The 24,383-nt window shown below is 21.4% G+C and overlaps 6 protein-coding genes and 1 pseudogene across 8 annotated transcripts; 1 reads left to right on the forward strand and 6 right to left on the reverse strand.

Moving 5' to 3' along the window:
• Positions 1–1,855: 1,855 nt before the first annotated feature.
• On the reverse strand, positions 1,856–3,653 carry LOC113218981 (annotated as a pseudogene).
• Positions 3,654–6,740: 3,087 nt separating this feature from the next.
• On the reverse strand, positions 6,741–7,843 carry LOC113218570 (peroxisome biogenesis factor 10-like). 2 transcript variants are annotated; one of them, XM_026442703.1, is made up of 3 exons: positions 7,684–7,843; positions 7,195–7,454; positions 6,741–7,118 (listed from the first exon to the last, which is right to left on the reverse strand). In XM_026442703.1, exons 2-3 carry the CDS (start codon positions 7,359–7,361, stop codon positions 6,818–6,820), a joined length of 468 nt encoding a protein of 155 aa, XP_026298488.1. In that variant the 5' UTR covers positions 7,362–7,454; positions 7,684–7,843; the 3' UTR covers positions 6,741–6,817. The 2 variants fall into 2 exon arrangements, with proteins under 2 accessions (XP_026298488.1, XP_026298487.1); XM_026442702.1 differs by having other exon boundaries at positions 7,620–7,808.
• A 1,503-nt stretch (positions 7,844–9,346) lies between these two features.
• Positions 9,347–16,948, reverse strand: LOC409249. Of its 2 annotated transcripts, XM_026442700.1 has the most exons (12): positions 16,705–16,948; positions 15,567–16,156; positions 15,174–15,284; positions 14,844–15,094; positions 12,547–14,753; positions 12,323–12,452; positions 11,753–12,250; positions 11,544–11,687; positions 10,414–11,138; positions 9,934–10,335; positions 9,636–9,868; positions 9,347–9,557 (listed from the first exon to the last, which is right to left on the reverse strand). In XM_026442700.1, exons 1-12 carry the CDS (start codon positions 16,760–16,762, stop codon positions 9,351–9,353), a joined length of 5,556 nt encoding a protein of 1,851 aa, XP_026298485.1. In that variant the 5' UTR covers positions 16,763–16,948; the 3' UTR covers positions 9,347–9,350. The 2 variants fall into 2 exon arrangements, with proteins under 2 accessions (XP_026298485.1, XP_026298486.1); XM_026442701.1 differs by lacking the exons at positions 9,347–9,557; positions 9,636–9,868; positions 9,934–10,335 and having other exon boundaries at positions 10,414–10,499; positions 10,577–11,138.
• A 432-nt stretch (positions 16,949–17,380) lies between these two features.
• LOC551996 (vesicle transport through interaction with t-SNAREs homolog 1B) lies at positions 17,381–19,378 on the reverse strand. The gene is made up of 2 exons (XM_026442777.1): positions 19,155–19,378; positions 17,381–17,869 (listed from the first exon to the last, which is right to left on the reverse strand). Exon 2 carries the CDS (start codon positions 17,777–17,779, stop codon positions 17,432–17,434), a length of 348 nt encoding a protein of 115 aa, XP_026298562.1. The 5' UTR covers positions 17,780–17,869; positions 19,155–19,378; the 3' UTR covers positions 17,381–17,431.
• On the reverse strand, positions 17,823–18,671 carry LOC113219009 (cell division control protein 31-like). Its single transcript, XM_026442957.1, has 3 exons — positions 18,337–18,671; positions 17,935–18,198; positions 17,823–17,869 (listed from the first exon to the last, which is right to left on the reverse strand). Exons 1-3 carry the CDS (start codon positions 18,563–18,565, stop codon positions 17,823–17,825), a joined length of 540 nt encoding a protein of 179 aa, XP_026298742.1. The 5' UTR covers positions 18,566–18,671.
• LOC551972 (alpha-1,3/1,6-mannosyltransferase ALG2) lies at positions 19,139–20,661 on the forward strand. The gene is made up of 2 exons (XM_624355.6): positions 19,139–19,505; positions 19,580–20,661. Exons 1-2 carry the CDS (start codon positions 19,263–19,265, stop codon positions 20,558–20,560), a joined length of 1,224 nt encoding a protein of 407 aa, XP_624358.1. The 5' UTR covers positions 19,139–19,262; the 3' UTR covers positions 20,561–20,661.
• A 616-nt stretch (positions 20,662–21,277) lies between these two features.
• Positions 21,278–23,276, reverse strand: LOC409696 (splicing factor 45). The gene is made up of 4 exons (XM_393194.5): positions 22,821–23,276; positions 22,450–22,761; positions 21,912–22,340; positions 21,278–21,613 (listed from the first exon to the last, which is right to left on the reverse strand). The coding sequence occupies exons 1-4, from the start codon at positions 22,935–22,937 to the stop codon at positions 21,326–21,328; spliced, it is 1,146 nt and encodes a 381-aa protein (XP_393194.2). The 5' UTR covers positions 22,938–23,276; the 3' UTR covers positions 21,278–21,325.
• Between the last annotated feature and the right edge of the window lie 1,107 nt (positions 23,277–24,383).

Below are 24,383 nucleotides of genomic sequence, written 5' to 3' on the forward strand. Positions count from 1 at the left end.
ACTTATTTTAAAAATCATATGATTTTAAATAAATTAATTTTAGTAATTGTCTTAATGTTTTATTTAAAGCACAAAATTAAGTCGATTTTGATACTTCGTTTTGAGTCAATGACACACTATCGAAAATTCATTTCACTGCAGTAAATTGATTAAAATGCACAGTTTGAAGTTTAAATATTAAAATTGGTTATATTTATTATATTTTGGATATACGCGATGACCATATTAGTTTTCAAAATTACAAATATCGACTTCATTATGAAGTTTAGTTCTTTTTCCATAAAACTGTAATTATTTCCTTGAGACGCCGCCATAATGTAGACGTAGGCCGTGGCGTATATATAATTTTGACCAATCCATTGCTCAGAAATAACATTAAATATATTACATCACAAAACGATTTTAATTCAATTTAGGATTTATAAAAAGATAAGGATTGAGAAAAATATAAAATAGACATCTATATAATTGCATTAAACAATTTATTTTATTTTTTTATATATAACATTTTTCATTATTAGCTATAATATTTCATGTTAATATATATTTAATAAAAAAAGATTCACATTGAATATTTTCATTAGTTTAAGATGACAGACTTTAGTTTGTATAATTACATACTTACTATACTATATAACTAAAAATTATTAAATATCTTTCGAAATTAGTATTTTCATTAATAATTTTATTGTTAAAATGTCTTTTCTCTCTATAAAATTCTTCGATAAAATACAATTTAAAAAATATTTTTTGTTCTCACATCAGAATATATATCTAATATTATTACTACAGTTATATAATTGTATATTACTAAGATTATCTTGTACTTAATATAAAATTTTAATTTCAAGATTTTTCATATTTGAATATTTTTATTGATAATATTAATTTATAAAATTGATGGACAAAGTATTAAATGTGTCAATTGATTTTATTTTTATGAATTTTATTTTCAATGTTTTCTTTAATATTTATTGTTTTTAAAAAATTTCATTTTAATACTTATTTATCTTCAGTTGAATATCATATAAAAATTCTTATTTATTTAAATTCAAAATAATTATATTACTCTCTTTTCTTTTAAAATTTTTTAAGAAAATATTAGTATTAGTATATATTATATCATTTTCCACTTATATTAAATGATGTATATATGATTTTGATATTATAGTAGATTTTATATGTATTTTTATAAAATTTGGTAATTTAAATTAAGTTATTTATATCATCTTTTAATTCATTATTAAATTAATTTAAGAGATTATCGTGTAATTCTTGTAACTATTTCCGGAAAACTAGTGCCCACCTATAAACTTATATTTTAAACTTTAAATCAAAATGTATATTGAAAATATTTGAAATAATAAATTTTTACAGGAAAAAATAAGTAAAAAATTGTGCTATAATTTATTATATATTATTTTTAACACAATATTTAAAATTTAAATATAAACATGTAATACATTACTTGTGAACAACTTCATACTTGCAATAAAATGGCCGGATATACGTACTATATATATCTAAATATTTTTTTAAAAGCAAATAACAATATTAATTATTAATATCTTTTATAATTAAGTACTATATATACATCAAATTTGTCGAATATTCAAAATTAATTAATTGATTTAAAAAATCAAAGGAATTTAAAGATAATTTTAAAAATTTATTTAATTAATATAAATTAATATATTTATTTTTTACCAGTATTTACCAAATATTATTTTTTTAATAATTTAAATAACATAATCAATTTAAATTCTTGCAATAGAAATATCATATTGATATCATCTTAATATTGTAAATGAAATTTTATTAAAAATGAATGCAGATTTTATTACCAAATTAAAAATACTTTTTAAATATGGTAAATTTTATTTAATAACATCACAGATACAATAATTATGTACACAATTGTTGGAGAAAATGTTTAGCCTACTGGTTAAACACTTTCAACTATTCCATTGTCAATGTAAGCACTGAAGTACTAGATTCCAGATAGAGGTGCTCCATAAGGGCGGACATTTGACAGTTTCGAAATGGAAACTTCGATTTTCAAAATCGTACTGTGGTCTAGAATTATAACTTATTCTAGACACATTTGCATTATATATTTTTTTTTTGCTAATCATTAGTATACAATTAGCAGCCATTTGTATTATACCAATTGTATTATAAGTTGTCTTCAGATGAGGATAATTTATCAAATACATAAAGTTTCAATTGAGCGTCGTGCCTTTGTGGAGGCGCGGCAGAATCCGGTTTTACCATCTGCGAGGCACATGGAGGATCTATGTTACAGGGTAATAAGGAATGATTGAGCTCAGGCATAGAGGCAGTTGGATCTTTTAGAGGCAATGTTACTTCTCTCAAAGAGTCTGTAGGTGAGGGAGGAAGCACCACTTTTTCAGGAGCATTTTGAATAAATATTACTCTAAAAAATATATAATTGATATTTATAAAATTTGTAAATAAATAGAAAAAATTAATGTTAATATCACATACCTGTTAAATGCTCGCCACTTTCTGCATAATGTAATGTATACTTGCACTGAATATACATAAAAACTAAACCACCTGTAGAACCAATTACAACAACTATTAATTTAGTCCAGAAAGACCAATCTACATATCCACGTCGAGCTTCTTCCACAGATCGTTCAACAAGTACATATAAAGACCAAGCCACACAAAGTGCAGCTACTGCATGAAAAGCAACTGCACACCATAATTTACGAACTTCTAGGGCAGACATTTCAAGTTTTTCCCACTAAAATTACTAATTATTATTATATATTTCTTAAATTAATTATATTAATAAATATAAATTATAGTTTATTTCTAAAAATATATATAGAAAATATATAAAAATATAAATAATACCTCACAAAATGGTTTTGTCTTAGCATGCATAATAAATGTGAATTTACATAATTCACAAGCACGTGTGTCTGAAGCTTTTATCCATTGTTGAAGGCAAGCTTGATGTACATAGCGTAAACTGCCACTGCAATACAAGGTGCTAAAAGTGGAGCACCTTCTTCACCTTCACAATGACTATTCTATGATAAAAAAAAAATATCTGTATATATTATTATATAAATAAATTAAATATTTTAAAACAATTATTTTAATAATACTATAATATATAATATATTACTTTAAAAAAATATATACTAAAAATAATTTATAATAAACTTTAATATAATAAACTTGAACATTTACCTGCAAATATCATTGCTTGAAGACAATGTGCTTACTGATGAATGATAATGATCTGGTATGATTGTAACTACTGTTGGATATGTTGATTCCTAAAAAAAAATAAATACTCTATTAAATATAATATATAAAACAAAAATTCAAAATTACAAATAAACATATATTTTTTTAAATTTTATTAAAAAAAATAATTTATTATAATTAATTTAATAATTATTAAGAATATTAAATAAAAAATTTAATGTTTTAAATATAAAGTAGAAAATATAAAATAAGAAAAAAAATATATCTAAAATTACTTTTGATGTCCATTCTGGTAAACCTTCACCACCAGCAGGGCTATTGTTATTGGAAGAACCAAGCGACAGAGGTGGTTGCCGGTCAGGCGGATTAACATTGATCTGATGAACCGGCATCATTCTCTGACCTCAGCAAAGATGTGATCAGTGATAAACAACATTAAACAAACACATCTTAACGAGTGTTCGATAATAATTTTCCATTAGTATCATTTTAAGCGTAAATTAATAGTTAATTACATAGAAAGTTTTTTGTGCCATGACGTTTAATATTTAACTTCAATATGCATTAAAAAACCTGAAATTATAATATAATTTAAAAAATAATATATAAAACTCAAATATTTGTAATTCTTTTTTTCTTAAAAATATTTACTTCAACATTAATAATTAGTTGTATGAAAAAATAATATAATTATGTTACATTTTTTAATAGAATTTATATATAGATTATATCGAGTAATAAATATATCGAAGATAAATAACACAAGTATTTATTAATTAATTATTTAGTAAAACATTAAATATTTATTTATTATTAAAACTAATTAACAAAGGTGAAAAAAATCAAAGAATTTGAGTAAATCAAACAATAAATTCTGATTTTTTCATATTCAAATATTTAATATTTAGCAATAAAAAAGCGATACGTTTATATACAAAACACTGATAATGAGAGAATTAATTAACGAAAAGTATTACATTATGTGTATTTTACTAAAATCATCATCAAACGTAACACTTACAACGGAAAGTATTCGACAAAAAGAAAACAAAGCATTGGCGTCATATACATCTTTTCATTTCCGTGGAAATCACACTAGCAATAAAATATATGTTTAATAACGATAATTGGCTAACAAATATACTATTCACTTTAATTTTAAACAATCATATGATTTTTAATAAATTAAATTTTAGTAATTGTCTTAATGTTTTATAAAGCACAAAATTAAGTCGATTTTGATACTTCGTTTTGAGTCAATGACACACTATCGAAAATTCATATTCACTGCAGTAAATTGATTAAAATGCACAGTTTGAAGTTTAAATTATTTAAAAATTGTTTATAATTTATTATATTTTGGATATACGCGATGAACCATATTAGTTTTCAAAATTACAAATATCGACTTCATTATGAAGTTTAGTTCTTTTTCCATAAAACTGTATATCTTATTTCCTTGAGACGCCGCCATAATGTAGACGTAGGCGTGGCGTATATATAATTTTGACCAATCCATTGCTCAGAAATAACATTAAATATTATTACATCACAAACGATTTTAATTCAAATTTAGGATTTATAAAAGATAAGGATGAGAAAAATATAAAATAGACATCTATTATAATTGCATTAAACAATTTATTTTATTTTTTTTATTATATAACATTTTTTCATTAATATAGCTATAATATTTCATGTTAATATATATTTAATAAAAAAGATTCACATTGAATATTTTCATTAGTTTAAGATTTTAAGTTTGTAATAATTACAATACTTACTATACTATATAACTAAAAATTATTAAATATCTTTCGAATTATTGTATTTTCATTAATAATTTTATTGTTAAAATTGTCTTTTTCTCTCTATAAAATTCTTCGATAAAAATACAATTTAAAATATTATTTTGTTCTTCACATCTAGAATATATATCTAAATTATTATTACATACAGTTATATAATTGTATATTACTAAGATTATCTATGTAACTTAATAAAATATTTTAATTTCAAGATTTTTCATATTTTGAATATTTTTATTGATAATATTAATTTTATAAAAATTGATGGACAAAGTATTAAATGTGTCAATTGATTTTATTTTATGAATTTTTATTTTTCAATGTTTTCTTTAATATTTATTGTTTTTAAAAAATTTTCATTTTTAATACTTATATTATCTTCTAGTTGAATATCATATAAAAATTCTTATTTATTTTTAAATTCAAAATAATTATATTACTCTTCTTTTTTCTTTAAAATTTTTTAAGAAAATATTAGTATTAGTATATATTATATCATTTTCCACTTATATTAAATGATTGTATTATATGATTTTTGATATTATAGTAGATTTTATATGTATTTTTATAAAATTTGTAATTTAAATTAAGGTTATTTATATCATCTTTTAATTCATTATTAAATTAATTTAAAGAGATTATAAATAATAGTTGTTCTATGTAATTTTCATCTTTGTTTTTCATATTGAAAAACATTTTTAGATTGATTATAATAATTATTCATATTTTTATGAAAATATATATAAAGGTTATCTTTCTGAGAATTTATCTTTCTTTATATTTTTACTGATAAAAATTTTACGTTCTAGAAAAAAATAATGATCTAATATTTCTTTTAATTTATCTAGAATATTTAAAAAAACTTACCAAAATTTCAAGTTGATTTCTTTGTAAATAATTTTCCAGCTAAAAAACCAGCTATAAAATAAATAATATCAAGAAATATATAATATAAAAAATATAATTATTAATTGATTAAAATAATATTCACCTGCTAATTATAAATATATATTATAGTTCCTCCAAGAAAATATGATATATGATTTTCTTGTTGTAGTTTTTTTTTTAAATTTTTTTCATTTTGAAATTTTAATTATATTAATAATAATATATCAAATTATTTAATAATTATTAATTTGTCTAATTCAGTTAAATATAAAAGATACAATATTCTATTATATTAAATATATAAAAGACATTTCAAGGTGATTTAAGATGAAATATAAACATTGAATGTATTTGTTGAATGTAATAAAATACATTGAAGTAGATATATTTATAGTTTTTATAAATTATTGTAATTATTTAAAATTTCTTAAATTTTAAATTATTTAACTTAAATTCTTAAATTTAAGATATTGATAATAAACTATATATAAATAATTATAGTAAATATATCAAAATAAAATAATATCGTAAATAAATATAAAATAAATCAAAATATGTTCTTTATATAATTAAATATAATTATATTTATATAATTATATAATTATATTTATATAATTATATAATTATATTTATATTAAATAGTTAAAAATATATAACATTATTATTATTAAATGTTATATAGAATTATTAATGATTATAATGTTATATAGAATTATTATTATTAAATGTTAATATTATAATATTACTATATACTACTAATATTACTAACTTATTTTTTTATTTGAATAAAATATATATAATTAGATCAAATTATATTTGTTCATTATATCATACATATAAAAATGAAAGTAAATAAATATGACAAACAAAAACTATAGTAAATGTATACGAGTACAAGATTGTTGTTTAATAATTTTCTGACATATTGGACATTTTTTAGCTCTACGTAAAGCTAGGTTTAAACATTGTGTGCAAAATATGTGTCCACAAGGAGTACATGTTGGTTTCATCTTAGAAGATAACTGTTCATAACATATTGGACAAGTCAAAACAATTGAATTTCCTTCATTAGAATCATCAACATAATATATTAATTCATTTTTTTCTGTAGTATTAATATTGTCTAAATCTATAATTTCCATTGCTTCTTTACATGTATTCTCATGTATTTCTCTAAAATAATTATTAATTTTAAATAAATTTATTGAAATATTTTTAAAATTATAATTAAAAATATAACAATACATACATAATAGAATCTTGAAGCTGTGTTAATTTTGGTTTGCGTTTTCGTGGTTTAGTTGTATTATTATTAGATATATTTCTATTTCGTAGAACATTTCTATTTCGTAATCTCAAAGATTTATCAATTGGCGAATCTATTGTTAAATCAATATAATCAATTGGATCTGACATATTTTGTCAATTTCTTCCTTTTATTGTTATTTGTAGGATATGTTATTTGTATTGTAGGATATTGTTATTTGTATGCATGCATAAGCACATATACTATAATACAAAAATTAAAAGTTTAAAAATTTAAATCTTATTAAATCGTATTGAATCTTCATATCATGTTTATAAATATTTAAATAGTAAATAATTTAAAATAAATAATTTAAAATAATACCAATTGGAATCATTAAAAGTTATATTTTTATTTAATTATATTACCTTAACTTTCTTGAAATAATATCAGGCGTTTTGAATTAATAAAGAAAATACTTTTAGACAGTACCTTACAAATTGATTCCAGAAATTTATCAGTTCCTATAATATAGACAGTTACAGACTCAAAAACTTTTTCGATAGTTTATCGATATATTCTCTCTATCGATAACTCGATTTTTATTCATATATTACGAGTTTCAGATAATCAAATGTATAAAGTTTAAAATAAAAAATAAAATAAAAAAGAGAAAAATTAAAAATCAATTACATATTTATATTGGAATAAAATAAATGGAATTAAATATATATATTGGAAAAGTACATATAAATATATTTCAGTTTTAATGGTATTTCTGGGGAAAGAGGATGGATTTTCATGGATTTGCAAAAATTTGGCGCTGTAGTGTTCCTAACCCTTATATCGAGAAAGCATTCATTGAAAATATCATTATATATAATTTAATAAAAAATATAAAATAAAATAAAAGTATATAAAATAATTTACTCTATTCAATATTATCATATAATAATCATTTTGTATTACTATATTTTATTACTATATGTATTTTATAATATATATAGAATATATAGTCAGATTTATATTAAAATTATATTAAAATTAAATGAAAAAAAATTTTTTCATGTATATACCACATACACACGTGCATATACATACGCACGTACAAAATACATACCACATACAAAATACATTTGAAATTTAAATTTTAATTTTATGATTTTTAAAAAATTATAATATAAGCATATAATATAATAAAAAAATGTAATAAAATTATGCATTTTGAATTATATTAATAATTAAAGTACGTTTTTAATTATATACAGAAATGATATAAAAGTGACATGACTTTATATCTTTTATATTATATGACTTTATATAATATATTATATATAAATGTACGAATACTTAATATATATATATATATATATATATATATATAAACTGATTTAATATATAAATAAAAGTATTTATAAAATATATATGTAAAAAAATATAATACAATTTTGTTATATTATTTACATAAAATTTAATAAAATTTAAAAACACTTCTATAAGTTTTCTAAATAAATTTAAAAATATTTTCACTATATACATAAAGTAATATATAACATTTGTTTTTATATAAAATTAAAAAAATTTGTTATTGTAAATATTTATAAACAATATTTCTTATTTACGTTTCTATTGAATTTTTTATGAATTAATCTATTATTATTGTTTTATTATAACCTTTTATATAGAAAGTTATATAATAATATTTTATATTTGAACTTATTTATTTTTTAATTATTGTAGAATTTTATAATTCATATAAATATATACATATAAATATAGTTTTGAAGAATATAATAAATTTTAACTTATTAATTTATCAACAATTACAAATAATAATAATAACATTAAATTTTTTTTAATTTAATTTAATTCAAATTGTGTTTATATTATTAAACAAATTTTAATCATTTTTACAACTATTATTTTGTTTGCATTAATGAGTGAATGATTTACAATTTTAATTATATAAAAACATGATTTGATCATTTTCAGATGCTTATAAAATGGACGGTTAAATTTTATATAATACTTGAAAAAATATTAATATATTTTAAATGTTTTATATAAAATATTTATAAAATATCTGGTTAGATATAAATGATAAAGGAAATATTATCTTTGGTTATTATATAGAGTAATGAACTAAGTTGTATCATTGGTTAATGAATGTTTTGATTGCTTTTATTACGATTACGTAATAATGATGCATCCAAAAGAGAATAAGTACCAGGTTCAAACACTGGCGGATATTCAAGACCAGGATAATCAGGCGGTGGTGATGTAGGTGGTGGTATATAAGGTAATGTCGGTGGTATTAATGAGTTTCTACCTATATATTCTTTCTGAAAAGATTGAGTTGCATTATCCTAAAAATAAATATTTGTATTTTATTATATCATTTAATATAATATTTACTATGTTTAATATTTACTTGAATTACATACTTTTGATATTAAATTTGCAGTACATAATGAAGATGTGTCTGAACTCCAATCGTTAACTGAACTAACTGAACTAAAACTTTGACTGAGAGTTTGAGAATTATTTCCATTGAAAGGATTAATTAACTGATTGAATCCGCTATCATTAGGATTCTGATTATTTGAATGATTTGTTGATTGACTTGATTGATTATAACATTTTTCTCTAAATAAAGCTCTATGTAATTTTGGTGATCCTATAAATAATATATATTATATTATAATTTTTATAATTGAAATTTATAATATATTATTTATTTACCTAATAAGGTTTTTTGTGTTTCCTTAGGTAAATCAAGTGTAGATGATTTTTGTTGATATTTATTACTAAATAAATTTTTCAAACGATTTGTTTTTTGAACTTGTTCATTTTTATCTAAGTGCATTTCAAATGCAGCAGTCATTCCTTCTTGTTCGAATGGAGAAGTTGGTATAGGAGGAGGTTGATACTGAGCTACATTTTTTAAACGGATTTTGTCATAATTAATGTTCTTTTTATCAACTCGTCGTATAGAGTCTAACCAATGCTTATCTGAAGAAATATGATCACGTCGAATTGTTAGATTGAAACTTCCTTTGCGACTAACGGATACATTTTTTTTTCCGCGTTGTAAAGTTTGATAAAAAGCATGAAATGTAAAATCGTTATTAGATTCTGATGAATCTAAAAAAAAAAAAAATAATAATAATATCAATCTTATAATGTATATAAAGTAATTATTATATAAGTGATAAAATTTACCATTATTTTGGGTAAGTGATCTTGATATTGGTTTTACATCTTCTGATAAATTGTTGATATTTTTTGGCAAATAATAATCATACGATCTAGAAATATCATGATTACTTGAAGATTGTGCTTGATTTATATAAATATTAGTATTATATTCACAAGTCAAGCTCACTTGTCTCTTAGATCTATCAATAGTATCTGGTTTATTATGACTCAAAGATGTTATTTGTCGTTCATCTGTAATAGTTTTACAATGGATTGAATTACATGATTTCATTTGCTGAAAATTTAATCCATCTGACAATTTTTTTTTGTCAATATAACAAAGTTCATTTGATTTTTTATGAACTGGTTTTGATAATTCTTTATATTCCCTTTTTTTTGAATCTAAATCTCCGCTAAATTGTCGCATTGTATGAATATTGTCCATATTTCGTGAATAATCATACAAAACAGTATTCATCATTACTTCATCATTATTTTTATTTCGAGTATGAACATCATTATTGAAATCTCCATCAGCAACAATTTTACTTTGTTCATTAATTGTCTCATTGTCATGAAAATTTCTATGTTGAATATGAACATGATCATTAGTTAAAGGTGTCATTCGTGGTGATGCAACTCTTGTTCTAGCAACTTGTCTTTGATCTTCTTGTGGTAGCAACATAAATTCTTCTAATGTAATGATACCTTGCACATCTTCTGGTCTTCTATTTTTGTTATTGAGACACCTGAATATTAAATATTTATTTTATTTTTAATTATTAAGCATAATTTACTTTATCAAATTCAATATGATAAAAAATTATATATAAATATGAATGTTTAAAAAACATGCTCTAAATTAATTAAGGATAGTGTATAGGAAAATAGTTAAAATAAGGAAAACATGCACAAAATATATACATATAAAATAAATTCAATCAACATCCTTGTTTATTTAATTATTTTATTATAGAATAAAATATCACAATATTTTCAATTATTATTATCTTTTAATTAAAAATTCATTTCTATATGTTTATAAAAATAAATGAATATAATAATTTAAGTTTAGTAGAATTTTTAAAACTTATATATCACATGTTTAAACATATAAAATTGTATTAGTTTTAAAGCATGCAACAAACTGTTACCTGTCTGTAGTACGTCTATAATCATTCATATCTTGAATATTATTTGATATATCAGTTGTACTATGAGATGCATATAATCCATAAAATGTACTTCCTGCTATTGTCATTTGTAAATCTGGCGAATTTGGAACAGAATCTTGTTTTCTAAAAAAAAAAATTCATATTTTATTTCTATTTTATATAAAATATTTCATATTAAACGATCTTACTTATTAGGCATAGATGTAGGAAGAACTCTTCTATAACTTCTAAATTGCGCAGTTGGAACAGGTACATTATGATTTTTTGTACCAAGAAATTTCAAATATTTTCTATCTAAACTAGCACCATTGATTTCATGATCCTTATACACAGAACAATCTTTACGAACAACTTTTTTTAATGATCCAAATGGTTTCTCGAAATTCGATTTATATTCCATAGTATGAACATTTTTAATTTTACTTTTTTGTTCACAGTCACTTTCATCTGTTTCGCTGAAAAGAGCACTATTTCTACTATGACCATCCGCACCTAAAGTTGCTTTATTAATTGCATCTACCCATAAGGCAAGAAAGTCTTCAGTATCTGCAGCAAAATAAAATACTGTTCCTGTATGATAAACTTTAAATGCATATTTTCTTGATTTTACTTCAACAGCTCGTGATACAGTAAATCCAGTTAAAGCTATGAGACAATCTGCTTTTATACTGTTTCGCGCCTTAAACCTATATTAAAAATGAAATGAAATAAATATTTGTAAAAAAAAATATATAAATTTAAAAATTTATTTAACAAACCTATATAATGAAGAACATTTTAAAACAAACCAAGCTTTTGCCCAAGCCCCACCTGCACCTCTTGTACGATATGTTAACCATCCTTCTAAATCACCTATGCCTATATCTTTAACAGAAATATTTCTTTTCCCTAATTAAAAAATGATATAAAAATTAATAAATATTTTATAAAAATTAATGTGCATTAATATATATTTATTAAATATGTATTATGAATTAATTACTTGCAAATAATATGCTTCGTTTTCTATTACTTCTTGGACTATTACTTGAAGATTTATTTAAACTTCCATGTAATCCAATACTTCTGGCCACCATCATAGCTTTATTAACTACACCTTTTTCAAAACTTTTTTCTTTCTCAAATACTTTAGATTTATGATCTAAAAATTGCTTTGAAGAACATGAACCATCTGGTGAATCCATATTTTGAGAGTAACATTCAGTATTATTATAATATTCCATTGTTGAATTAGTATATATAGATTTCTCAATAGTAGGTTCATACTTATCACAGATAAACTTAGTTTCTTTTCCTTGCTTATCATTGTATTCTAAATATGTAGAATCTAAATTAGTTTTAAGTTCATTATCTGAAGTATCATCAATAAATTCTAATTTTTCTGTAAAATTATTACAATCAAAATAATTTTGTCTATCTTGATCTAATAAATTATTTTTGATATGATTTTCCATAAAATATTCTGCACTTCTTAAGTCTTTTTTAGTATTAAAATTTTCTGATATATATTTTTCATAATTTTCACATATTTTTGAAGTATTAGTTATAGATGTATCTACTGCTAATTTTGAATAATATTTACGTGGTGGCGGATCTGGAGGTATTAAATGAGATCTAGTTTCTAATTTCTTATTACATTCACTTTTTACTTCAATACAAGATTGTATTGCATTTTCTTGAATAATTAAATTTTCACCTTTTACATTATCATTTTGTATTTTTTGACAAAAATGAATATGAGGAATGTTTTGAGTAATATTATTATAAATTTTTGTATTATCTTCTGTAGTACTCAGATCATTATTTGTACATATTTGTTCACGAGCTTGAATATTTTCTTTTAGTAATGTATTAGATTTTCTTTCCATTAATTTCATATCTATTGAAGCACAATGGTTTGATCCATTAAACATCTGATGAATTTTTCCAAATTTATTTAGATTTGAATTACTATTTTGATTATTATTTTCCATAAAACTATTTATTGATTCTACTTTATCTTCGCTTTTATGACTTAAACTTGAATTATTTGCAAAAATTTCAGTGTTATATATTACCGACATATTTCCTGTTTCAACAGTCAAATTCTTTGTAATATTTTTTTTATCATATTTATTTACTTCAGTATTAATATAGTCATTATTACTTTGGTTATTTTCTTTACCGATTTCATGATTTGTAATTATTTTATATATAGGAATTGAATATTCAGATAATTTTTCAGAACATTCTTTTTCTTCATTATCTTGCATAATATATTTATCAATATTACTATTTTTTTGAATATTATTATCAAAATTTATTTGAATACTTTGTTTTTGATCACCAATATCTTCTAATTTTTGTTGATCTTCGAAATTTTCAGAAGACAATTGTACATCAGTCTTATTTAATTCATTGCTTACATTATTTGTAGATAACTCTAATGCATAAAATAATTTTTGCTTTCTATCTTCTATATTATCAACATCCATTGAATCATATGCTGGTGTACTATAACTTTTATCTAATTTTCCTCTCTCTTTACCATTATTTATATTAACTTCTTTATTGCTTAGTGTATTTTTACTATTACTATGTTTATCCCTAATAAAATTGTTGCATTCATCTAAAGGCACATTTGTATCACTCAAGTTATTGTTATTGGTAACATTAACAGGCATTTGAGAAATTTGTCTGGATATATTTATATTACTACATAATTCTTCTTGAATACTTTTACATGTATCTTTTTTTTCATGAATTAAATTGATGGTATTACCTTGAGAAACATCATGTTTCATAGATTTATCTTGAAACTGTATTTTCTTATCATCATTTTGTCCGTCATTTTTCTTTTTTCTTTTGCTTTGTTCTATATTTATACACGTTTGTGATCGTATAGTTGATGGTACATTATCTAAACCATGAGCACAAGATGCTGCTTTGTCCCGTAATTGAGAACTTGTATTATGTTCTTGTTTCAATTCTTTCCAAAATTGTTCTATATCAATTCCATGTTTAGTAGTAGGACTAGCACCAGTTATAGTAGCTCGTCTTTGAACTGAATTTCTTGGTTTTGTAGAATATAATCGAATAGATAAAGGTGGTTCTGTTTCACTATCTGAATCACTACTATCTATGATCATTGTATCTAAAATATTAACAGTATCTAATATACTTGTAGGTTCTGGCCTGGAATTCTTCGGCCTAAAAAAATTAAAAAATTCATATTATATTAAAAATTTAATTTCATATTTTTATAAAAATATAAATATATACATGAGCATAAATACACACCTTGGTAATGGCATTGTAAAATCTGGTATAGTTAATAATTCTGGTCTTGGAGAAGGAAGATTGTGTTGCCATCGTGTAGTATAAGATGTTTTTTTATTGCTTGGAAGTCGATATGGTTTTATGTAAATTTGACCATATACTTTTGTGTGTCTTGGTCTACGTTTCAAAGTTAATAATACTTCTGCAGGACTTTCACGAAATAATTCTAAAAGATTTTTTCGTTCCCAACCAACTACAGTCTGATAATTTACCTGAAATATACTTGAATTAAATTGTATATTTAAGTTACTTAAAAAAAATAAAAATTTAAGTAAGAAAAAGAAAAATCACTTGAACAATTTCATCTCCTTCTTCCATTTTACCACACTGATGTGCAGCTGATCCAAATTTAATTTCAGCAATTTGATGAGCTCCATGAAAAGATGGCAAAATATAAAATCCCTATAAAATAAAATAATTTTCAATTTTGAATTTTTATTATAAAAGTTATTATTTTTACAATATCTTTACTGTATAATATAAAACATTTATCTAAATAGGAAGTTAAGTTATGTTGAATGAATAATTATAATTTTATCAGTAAAGGATATAGCAGATAATTTTTTTCATAATGATTATAAAATATATTATTTTATGATTTATATATATTATTCATTGTATCATTAATTATAAATATATCTAAAAATAAAATAAAAGAAAATTATTAATTTTATATAAACTTACTAAATCATCTCCTGGCCTTTTCTTTAGTGTTGCTAAATCTAAACTAGCAGGTTGTAATATCATAGGATCAGAAATATCTTGTATTATATAATCTGCTAATTTTGCTAATTGTCCACAAGTTGTTCTAATTTCTTCTATTGGTTTTTCTGCAAATCTATCTCTTTGTGCACATGTGGCCATTTCCAAAGCTAATTTCATTAATTCAACTTTCTTTTCATTATATTCCAATTGTCCACTAAAAGGAGGTCGATCAAGCCATCTTATTAATGGTTTTACAGCCATTATAACTGATGCTACATCTGATAATGTTTGAGTTGTAACAGGTTTAGAATCTGTTTGGCGAAATAATTCATTTTGTAAACTATGTGCTTGACAAGACAATCGCAATGCCAATAGTTGAAGATTTTCACGATCAAGTTCATAATGAAAATTTCTTAAATATTCTACAGCTTCAAGAATAATTTCTTGATGACCAAGTTTCAATACTCCAAGATGTTCTAGATCTTCAGGTCTCAAACTTAATAACTGTTGTCCATTAACAGCATGATTTGTAAAGCTATGCACATATGGAAGAACAGAATTATCTAAACCTAAAATAAGAATCATTTTTTAAAAAGATTATATTAAAAAAAAATATGAAAATATGAAACAGTAATATCTTAATTAATAACAAATGAATTTAAATAAATCATGAAATTATAAAAAAAAATAATTTATATTTTTGTCTTTAATAATTATTCATATAATTGTATTATATTCATGTAATTTTGTTTTTTTATTTTATTTATTTTGAAATTGATAATAATTAAAAATTCATAAATATTAATGTAGATTTAGAAATTATAGAATACTTAAATAATATTACTATAGTTATAAAATACTTTTAGAAAAAATTAAATGTCATTATAGATTTTTTTCGTAAAAATGTACAAAATTATATGATTAAATAACTATTTTACATATAAAATGAACTAAAATGATTGATTAAAAAGAAAGAGACAAAAAGGATGCGGGCGTATACTGTAAATGTTTCACACGCAATTTTCAATCCGTTATATTTGCAAATAATAAATTTTATTTGTTTCTGAAAATATATCAATAAATATTCTGATTCTAAAAAAAATTCGATTTTTCACACCTTTCAACCATTCGCACACTTGCTCAGTTTTCCATTCAGCGACATTAACATACGCCATGACCTGATCATGTATTAATTCACAAAATGCGCTAAAGATTCTTTTCGCCTTTAGTCGTTCTAATTTTCTCTATTGTTCCGTTGATAATTGTTAAATATTTGATTCAACATTAACTATGCACTACATGATAGTTTAAGATAATTATGCTATGCTACGCTTTGATCGTTTATGTGCTGACAACATTAAAAATAAATGTCAATATTCTCTGAAAATACAAAATTTATTATTTCTTTAATAAAAATGAAAGTTCTTCTATTATTTTTATTAATATATATTTTAATAAAATATTATAATATAATAAAAATGAGAGATAATTATTTTACATACATTTGATAATATATTATAATTATTATATATAGTTGGTAGTTCTTATTTAATATCATACATCAAAATAAAATGTTTTTTTTACCAATTTATCATATTAATATTATATTTTATACCAATTTATCATATTAATGTTATATTTTTATTATTTTATAAACAATTCAACGAAATATATAAATTAAAATACAAAATTAAATGAAATTTACGTATTCTTATTTATTTATTCATATACATATTTTTACTATATTAATAAAATTCATTACATATTACATAGGATTTAAATAAAAATAAGTATTTATAGAATATTTATACTGTATATAAAATATAATTTTTACATATATATATTTACAATATTTTTATATATTTTTTATATATAATAATACCAAGTATGGCTATTTCTAATAATATAATTAAGATTAATACAAATTTATTTAATAAAACTCTACGTCTCATAATATTTAATATTCTTCTTGTTTTATCTAATTCTTCATCTGTTTGTGATAATCTTCTTTCTGTTCGTAATAATTGTTCTCCTTGTCTACTTAATTCAGAAATTACCTCAGTTCCTATTTGTTCACTTTCAATTGCAATTGCTTGAGATCTGCTAATAGATTGTGAAGATCGTTCTAATATTGCATTTCCTTCTAATAATGTTTGTCTATGTTCTTCTTCCCAATTAATTCCAAAATTCATTGTGATAATTATTTATAAATATGTTTATAATAAGAAAAGTTGTTTAAATTGTAAAATCCATCATAATATCCATAAATTCACTTTGATCAACTGAAATTATAAGTATAAGTATTAATTTATAAAGTTATTTATAGTATAAAATGCATAAAATAATAATAAATATGTTATGATAATAAATAAAAATTTTATCAATGTAATTAATCTAAAATAAAAGATCTTTTTACTAGAACCATCTTGATCTAAATCAAATTCTTTTATCATAAGTTCCATTTCTTCATTAATTAGATTACATTTAAGTTTTTGATTAAATTTCTGTAAATCTTCCAATGTTATTTTATTAATTGAAGATTTGTTTATAAATAACTTAAAAACATATTTAATTTCATCTATAGGATTCCGCTTAATTAACATTTCTGTTACTGAATAAATATTAAAATTTAAATAAAACATTATAAAGAATTTTAAATATTATTATACATATTAAATACATTAATTTCTTTAAAAATTAATAAATAAAACATTATTTCATTAAATTTAATATTTTTTGTTAAACATACCGATATAATAAAAATCATTAAAACAAATTTTATTATAACCACGCTTGTCGTACATTCGTATCATACTTAAAATATAAGATTTTTTTACTGGGAAACCTAAAGCTTTTAATGCAGCTTTCATTTCATAGTAATCTAAATAACCATCAATATCACTATCCATTAAACAAAATAATTCTTTTAAGCGTTTTTTTGTACTTTCCATAAGAATATTCTTTGTGATATTTGACATAATTAACAGTAAATATTTAAATATTACTAAAATTGAATTATTGTTTATCTCCTATTTATTTTACAAAAGATTACCAAAATTTTGATTTTCTTTTGTTATTATTTTGTTTTGTTATGTAATAAATTACTTTAATTAAAATATATTTGCTGAACATGATTTTTATATATCTTTATAATATAATATCTATGCTTTATACAATACTTACTTATTTATTTATATGTAACTTTATAAAATATTCAACTAGTTTTTTTTAATAATTTGTATGATTATATGATGAAGCAACATGTTTAAATTGTTTTGAAAATAAATTTTAACGAATTAAGAGTCTTCTCTTTGTTCCGTTGTTCAATTGAAAATAAATGTTTGATTATCGATTACTTTAATGCACATTTTCCACGTCACAAAAACGAAGATATGACAAAAATGCATAGGAAATGCAAAAAATATATCAAAAATGCATAATAAAAAAAATAAATAAAATAATAAGGCGACGTGAAAATGAGCATTATAATGATCGATAACCAAAATTTATTTTTAATTTGATAACAAAAATTTGATGAAAAAAACTCTATTAGATATTGCTACTTACTTTACTACGCTATTGACCAGTGATATCGTAGATCGTGATATTGTAATTCGTAACATTTTAATTCATTGTTAATAATTGTCGTTATTGATGTCGTTAAATTAATAAAAAATGACACGAATTACATTTCTTCATCCGGATCTTGGTATTGGAGGAGCAGAAAGATTAGTAATAGATGCTGCGTTAGCTTTAAAGAAAGGAGGATATGAGGTTAATTTCGTGACAACTCATCATGATCCTGAACATTGTTTTTCTGAAACAAAAGATGGAACAATTCCTATTACAGTTGTAGGAAATTGGTTACCTAGACATATTTTCGGTAGATTTTTCGCACTTTTTGCTTATATTCGTATGGTGAGTTTATTTGTTAAATTTTGATATATATTTATAAATTATATTATTCATATATTGTATTATATTTTTTCTAGATATATGCAGCTAGTTATATCATTTTTTGTGAACATCGACCAGATATTGTATTCTGTGATTTAGTTTCTGTATGCATTCCTATTCTTCGATTACGAATTCCATATATAATTTTTTATTGTCATTATCCAGATCAGTTGCTTTCACAATCAAAGGGAATTAGTAAACAATTATATCGTGCACCTCTTAATTATTTAGAAGAATTAACAACTGGAATGGCACATAAAATATTTGTAAATAGCATATATACACTTTCTGTATTTAAAGATACTTTTAAGAAATTGTATATTGAACCTGAAGTTTTATATCCTTCTATTAATACTGACTTTTTTGATAAAACTCGAATAATATCCTTAGAAAGAATATTTGATAAAAAATTGCCATCAAATAGTATTATATTATTGTCTATTAATAGATATGAACGTAAAAAAAATTTAGAACTAGCAATAGAAGCATTGGCAGAACTTCAAAAATATTTGACAGAAGAAGAATATAAAAAAGTATATTTAATTATGGCTGGTGGATATGATAAAAGAGTTGAAGAAAATGTAGAATATTATTTGGAATTAATAGGACTTGTTGATGAATTACATGTAACAGAAAAAGTAATATTTCTTCGATCTCCTTCAGATATTGATAAAATATCTATTTTACATCATTGTAAAATTATATTGTACACACCTCCAAATGAACATTTTGGTATTGTACCACTTGAAGCAATGTATATGAGTAAACCAGTAATTGCACATAATTCTGGTGGGCCAAAAGAATCTATAATTTCTGGAGTTACTGGATTTTTGGTTGATTTATCTGGTGATGCATTTGCTTCAAAAATAGCTTATTTAATTAAAAATCCAGAATATATTCAAGAATTTGGAAATGCAGGCAAAGATAGATTTATGAAAACTTTTAGTTTTGCTGCATTTAATGCTCAATTAAATGAAGCAATTGAAGATTTAATAAGTAATAAAAAAATAAAGTAATAATTAGATTTTTATGAAAAAAACTTGAATTACAATTTTATTATATATTTTATATAATATAAACTGTGATAAGAAAATATTAATAAAAAATTAAGAATTGAATTTTATTCCAATTTGTTAATAAGATATTCATTACATTAATTGCAATTATTAAATTTTTTAAGTATTAAATTTTTAATATATAATTTATAATATAACATATAATATATAATATAATATAAATAAATTGCAATATAATTATAATTTATTAAATTATTTATATATTATAATTATATTTATTAGCATAATCATTTCATTTTTATTTCATATTTATCTCATCACAAAAAAAAATCATGTTTTTTTATATTATTTATTATTCTTTTTTATTACTGAAATATTAGTATTTTATAAGATTATAAATTTTACTTATTTATTACTTATATTGTGCATATAATTTATATTAAAATTAGAAGAACAATATATCAATGTTTTTATTATATATGAAAAGTTTAAATTATTATTGCACCCTATTTAATTAAGGTTATAGATTGAAATGTTTTTCAATGTATTGAATATTATGCAAATATTTTTATATTCTTTGTTCTCTAAATTCATCATATTATTATATATTTTTAATAAAATATTACATATTTTAATAAATTTTTAATATTATATATTTTTAATAAAATTATAATATAATGTTTTTAACATAATAATCAACACATTGATTCCATATTGTTGTATTTGTTAAGATGCATTTATTAAATGAAATTATTAAATAAGAAATTAATCCATTAACTGTAAACTATCAAGTTTTTCACTGGAATAGAAACCTGCTTTAACTTGTCTTCCACCAAAAAATCGTCCATTTAAATCAACTACAGCTTTAATAGCACTTTCTATTCTTTTAAATTCCACAAAGATTCTAACAGCTTCTTCTGGAGCAGCTTCTGTTACTTCATGGATAATAACACGCGCAACATCGCCATATTTTGTATTACATTCATCTTTAACTTCAGGTTCAAGATCATCATCCACTTCTCCAGGACCAACCATGTTACGCAATAATACAACCTGATTAATAATAATTTTTTGAATATATTTTAATATATTTTTTTAATGAAAAATTTCCAATATATACATTATATTTTATGAAATATTATTTTCATTTTTACTAATTATAATTATAATGAATATCTAATATATAATAAATTATTATTATATTTAACTATTGATATCTATTGTATAATTAATATTTATTACATAATTATAAACTTTATTATGAATTATTATTCTTAAAATAAAATATATTGTGTGCTATAAATTTAAATTTCAATATTTTAATTATTAAAACATTAAATCTTTTTCTTACCTTACTTGGACATTTCATTATTTCTGTAATACTAGGTTCTTCTGAAGGTTGAGGAGGAATAATTTGCTGTTGTGGAGGTGGAGAGGCAGCAACAGGTGGTGGTGGTGGCATAAGTTGTTCTCTTTCTCCAACAATTCTTCCACCTCGTTTACTAGTTTTTTCTACTTGTAAAGCAACAGACATTCCTTGTTCTTTCTTACCAAGTCCTTGTCCTTCTTTGAAACCATATTTGGCCATTATTTTTGCTGCTACTGATGATGTAGCATATCCCATGCTAGTTGGAGGTCTTGGTGCTGGAGGTGGAAGATCAGAAGATTCTTGTAAAGAAGGTGGTGGAGCTATAGCTGCTCCTCCTGCAATTCCTCTTGATGTGGGAGTTCTCTCCTCATCTCTTTCAGGAGGAATCATTGTACTATTTCCAGAAGAAGTCTAAAGCAAATATTTTCATTAAAAAGTTAAATTATACATTTTTGAATAAAATATTTTTAATTTAAATATATATATATAATAAATATAGAAGAATTATAATAAATATTACTTGTGTATCTTCAAAACGTGAACTGTCCCGTCTGCGTTTACGCATTTCAGTCTCTTGATCATGTTCTCTATCACGTAAATCTCTTAATTCTTTAACAACTTTATCATATTCATTAGGCCACATAGGATCATATTCATTTATTACATTCCAATCAAATTCACCACCTACTCCAATACTACTAACAGTACCAGATGAAAGTGGATTATTATGTGGACCATCATCATCTCTATCTGCATTTCTATTAGCTTTTGATTTTAAGTCTATTACAGGTGCTAACACTGCTGTAGCCTTTCTATATTGTTCACGTTTTGGCTAAATATAAAATATAATAATAATTTATAATTCAATATTATATATTGTAAAGAACATACCTGTGTAGTTGCGGCTTTTTTTAACTGTAATTGAGATTGTAATAATTTAATACTGGATGACCATCCAGCTACTTTTTCTGACGTTCGATGTTTATCAAAATCATCGTAAAGAGACATCGTGTTTAATTTTTATATTTCATGAATATACCTATTTATTAAAACATGCTACACTTAACCTCAAATTATTATATATTACTAAAATACTACTAGAATTATATATTAAAAATTTAGTTTGAAGATTTAAAATGTATATTATTAAAGTCTTATAATTAAGATTAAAAATATAATTTGTTTAATTATTAATTTTTAGAAATTCAAACTATTCAAATATTTTAACGTTTCACGTAGTGCATATGCTTATTTGTTTCAATATTACTATACAAATATTTTTCAACATATATGAAATCACATAATTTTTTTAAAAAAAATATGTGATTTTTAAAAAAAATAATTTTTAAGAAATGATATCATTTTATATGTTTTGTGTCAATTGAAAATCGTTAAAGGCTAATATTCATAGCACATTTTTCATGCAATTGTTTATATTAGAAATATATATGTAGAACTAAAAATATCTAATTTCAAGTCTTAATAATTTCAAATCACAATTAATAAAGAATGAAAATGAAACAAAAATATAAAAATTATAGGTTATATAATAAACATTAAAAAACTTTAAAAATTTAAAAAAACATGAAAAAAAAAAATTATATATGCATTACATAAAATATATTTATAATATAAAATATATTTAGTAGAAAATTAAATTATTTTAAATAGCAGTTCTAAATTAATTTTTTTAAAATAAATAATAACTATTATTAGGCCTTATTATTATAAAGCAATATTAAATTAAATATTACAATAATTATAATTTAATAACTGAGAAACAATTATATCAAATATTATTAATTATTTGCATATATAAATATAATATTCATAAATAATTTATATATAAATATATTGAAAAAATTAATAGAATAGAATTAATATAATAGAAAATATAATTTATTTTTATTCAATTTTTATACAATTAATATTTTTATTCTAACAATAAATTTATACATATATATAAAAAAAAATCAACATAATATATTTTTTATTTATAATTAATAATCATCAATAATAAATTTTTTATCATTTTTTAATAATCATTATATAAGATATTCACACTATGAATCTTTAAACACCTAAAACTTGTAATTTTCTTGTTCTATAGGAATATATATATATATATATATATATATATATATATATATATATATATATATATATATGAGATTTATAAATTACACTTTCCAATAAGCGACAAATATATTTATTAGTATAATGATTATACACATGAAATATTAAGCTAAATTATTATATATTTTTATTATAAAATGTTTCTTTTTATATAATATATTAATGATAATATATCATAATTATAATTATATTTTTATAATCGATTTTATTTCATCATTTTTTAATATATGTAGAGGTTCGCATTTTATACGAATTTTTTTTAAATTAAATTTCAATGCATTCCAAGTGCAATATGATTGGTTGAAATGAGTTATCAAA

Source organism: Apis mellifera, linkage group LG9 (genome assembly GCF_003254395.2).
Source record: "Apis mellifera strain DH4 linkage group LG9, Amel_HAv3.1, whole genome shotgun sequence".
Taxonomy (NCBI): Eukaryota; Metazoa; Arthropoda; class Insecta; order Hymenoptera; family Apidae; genus Apis; species Apis mellifera.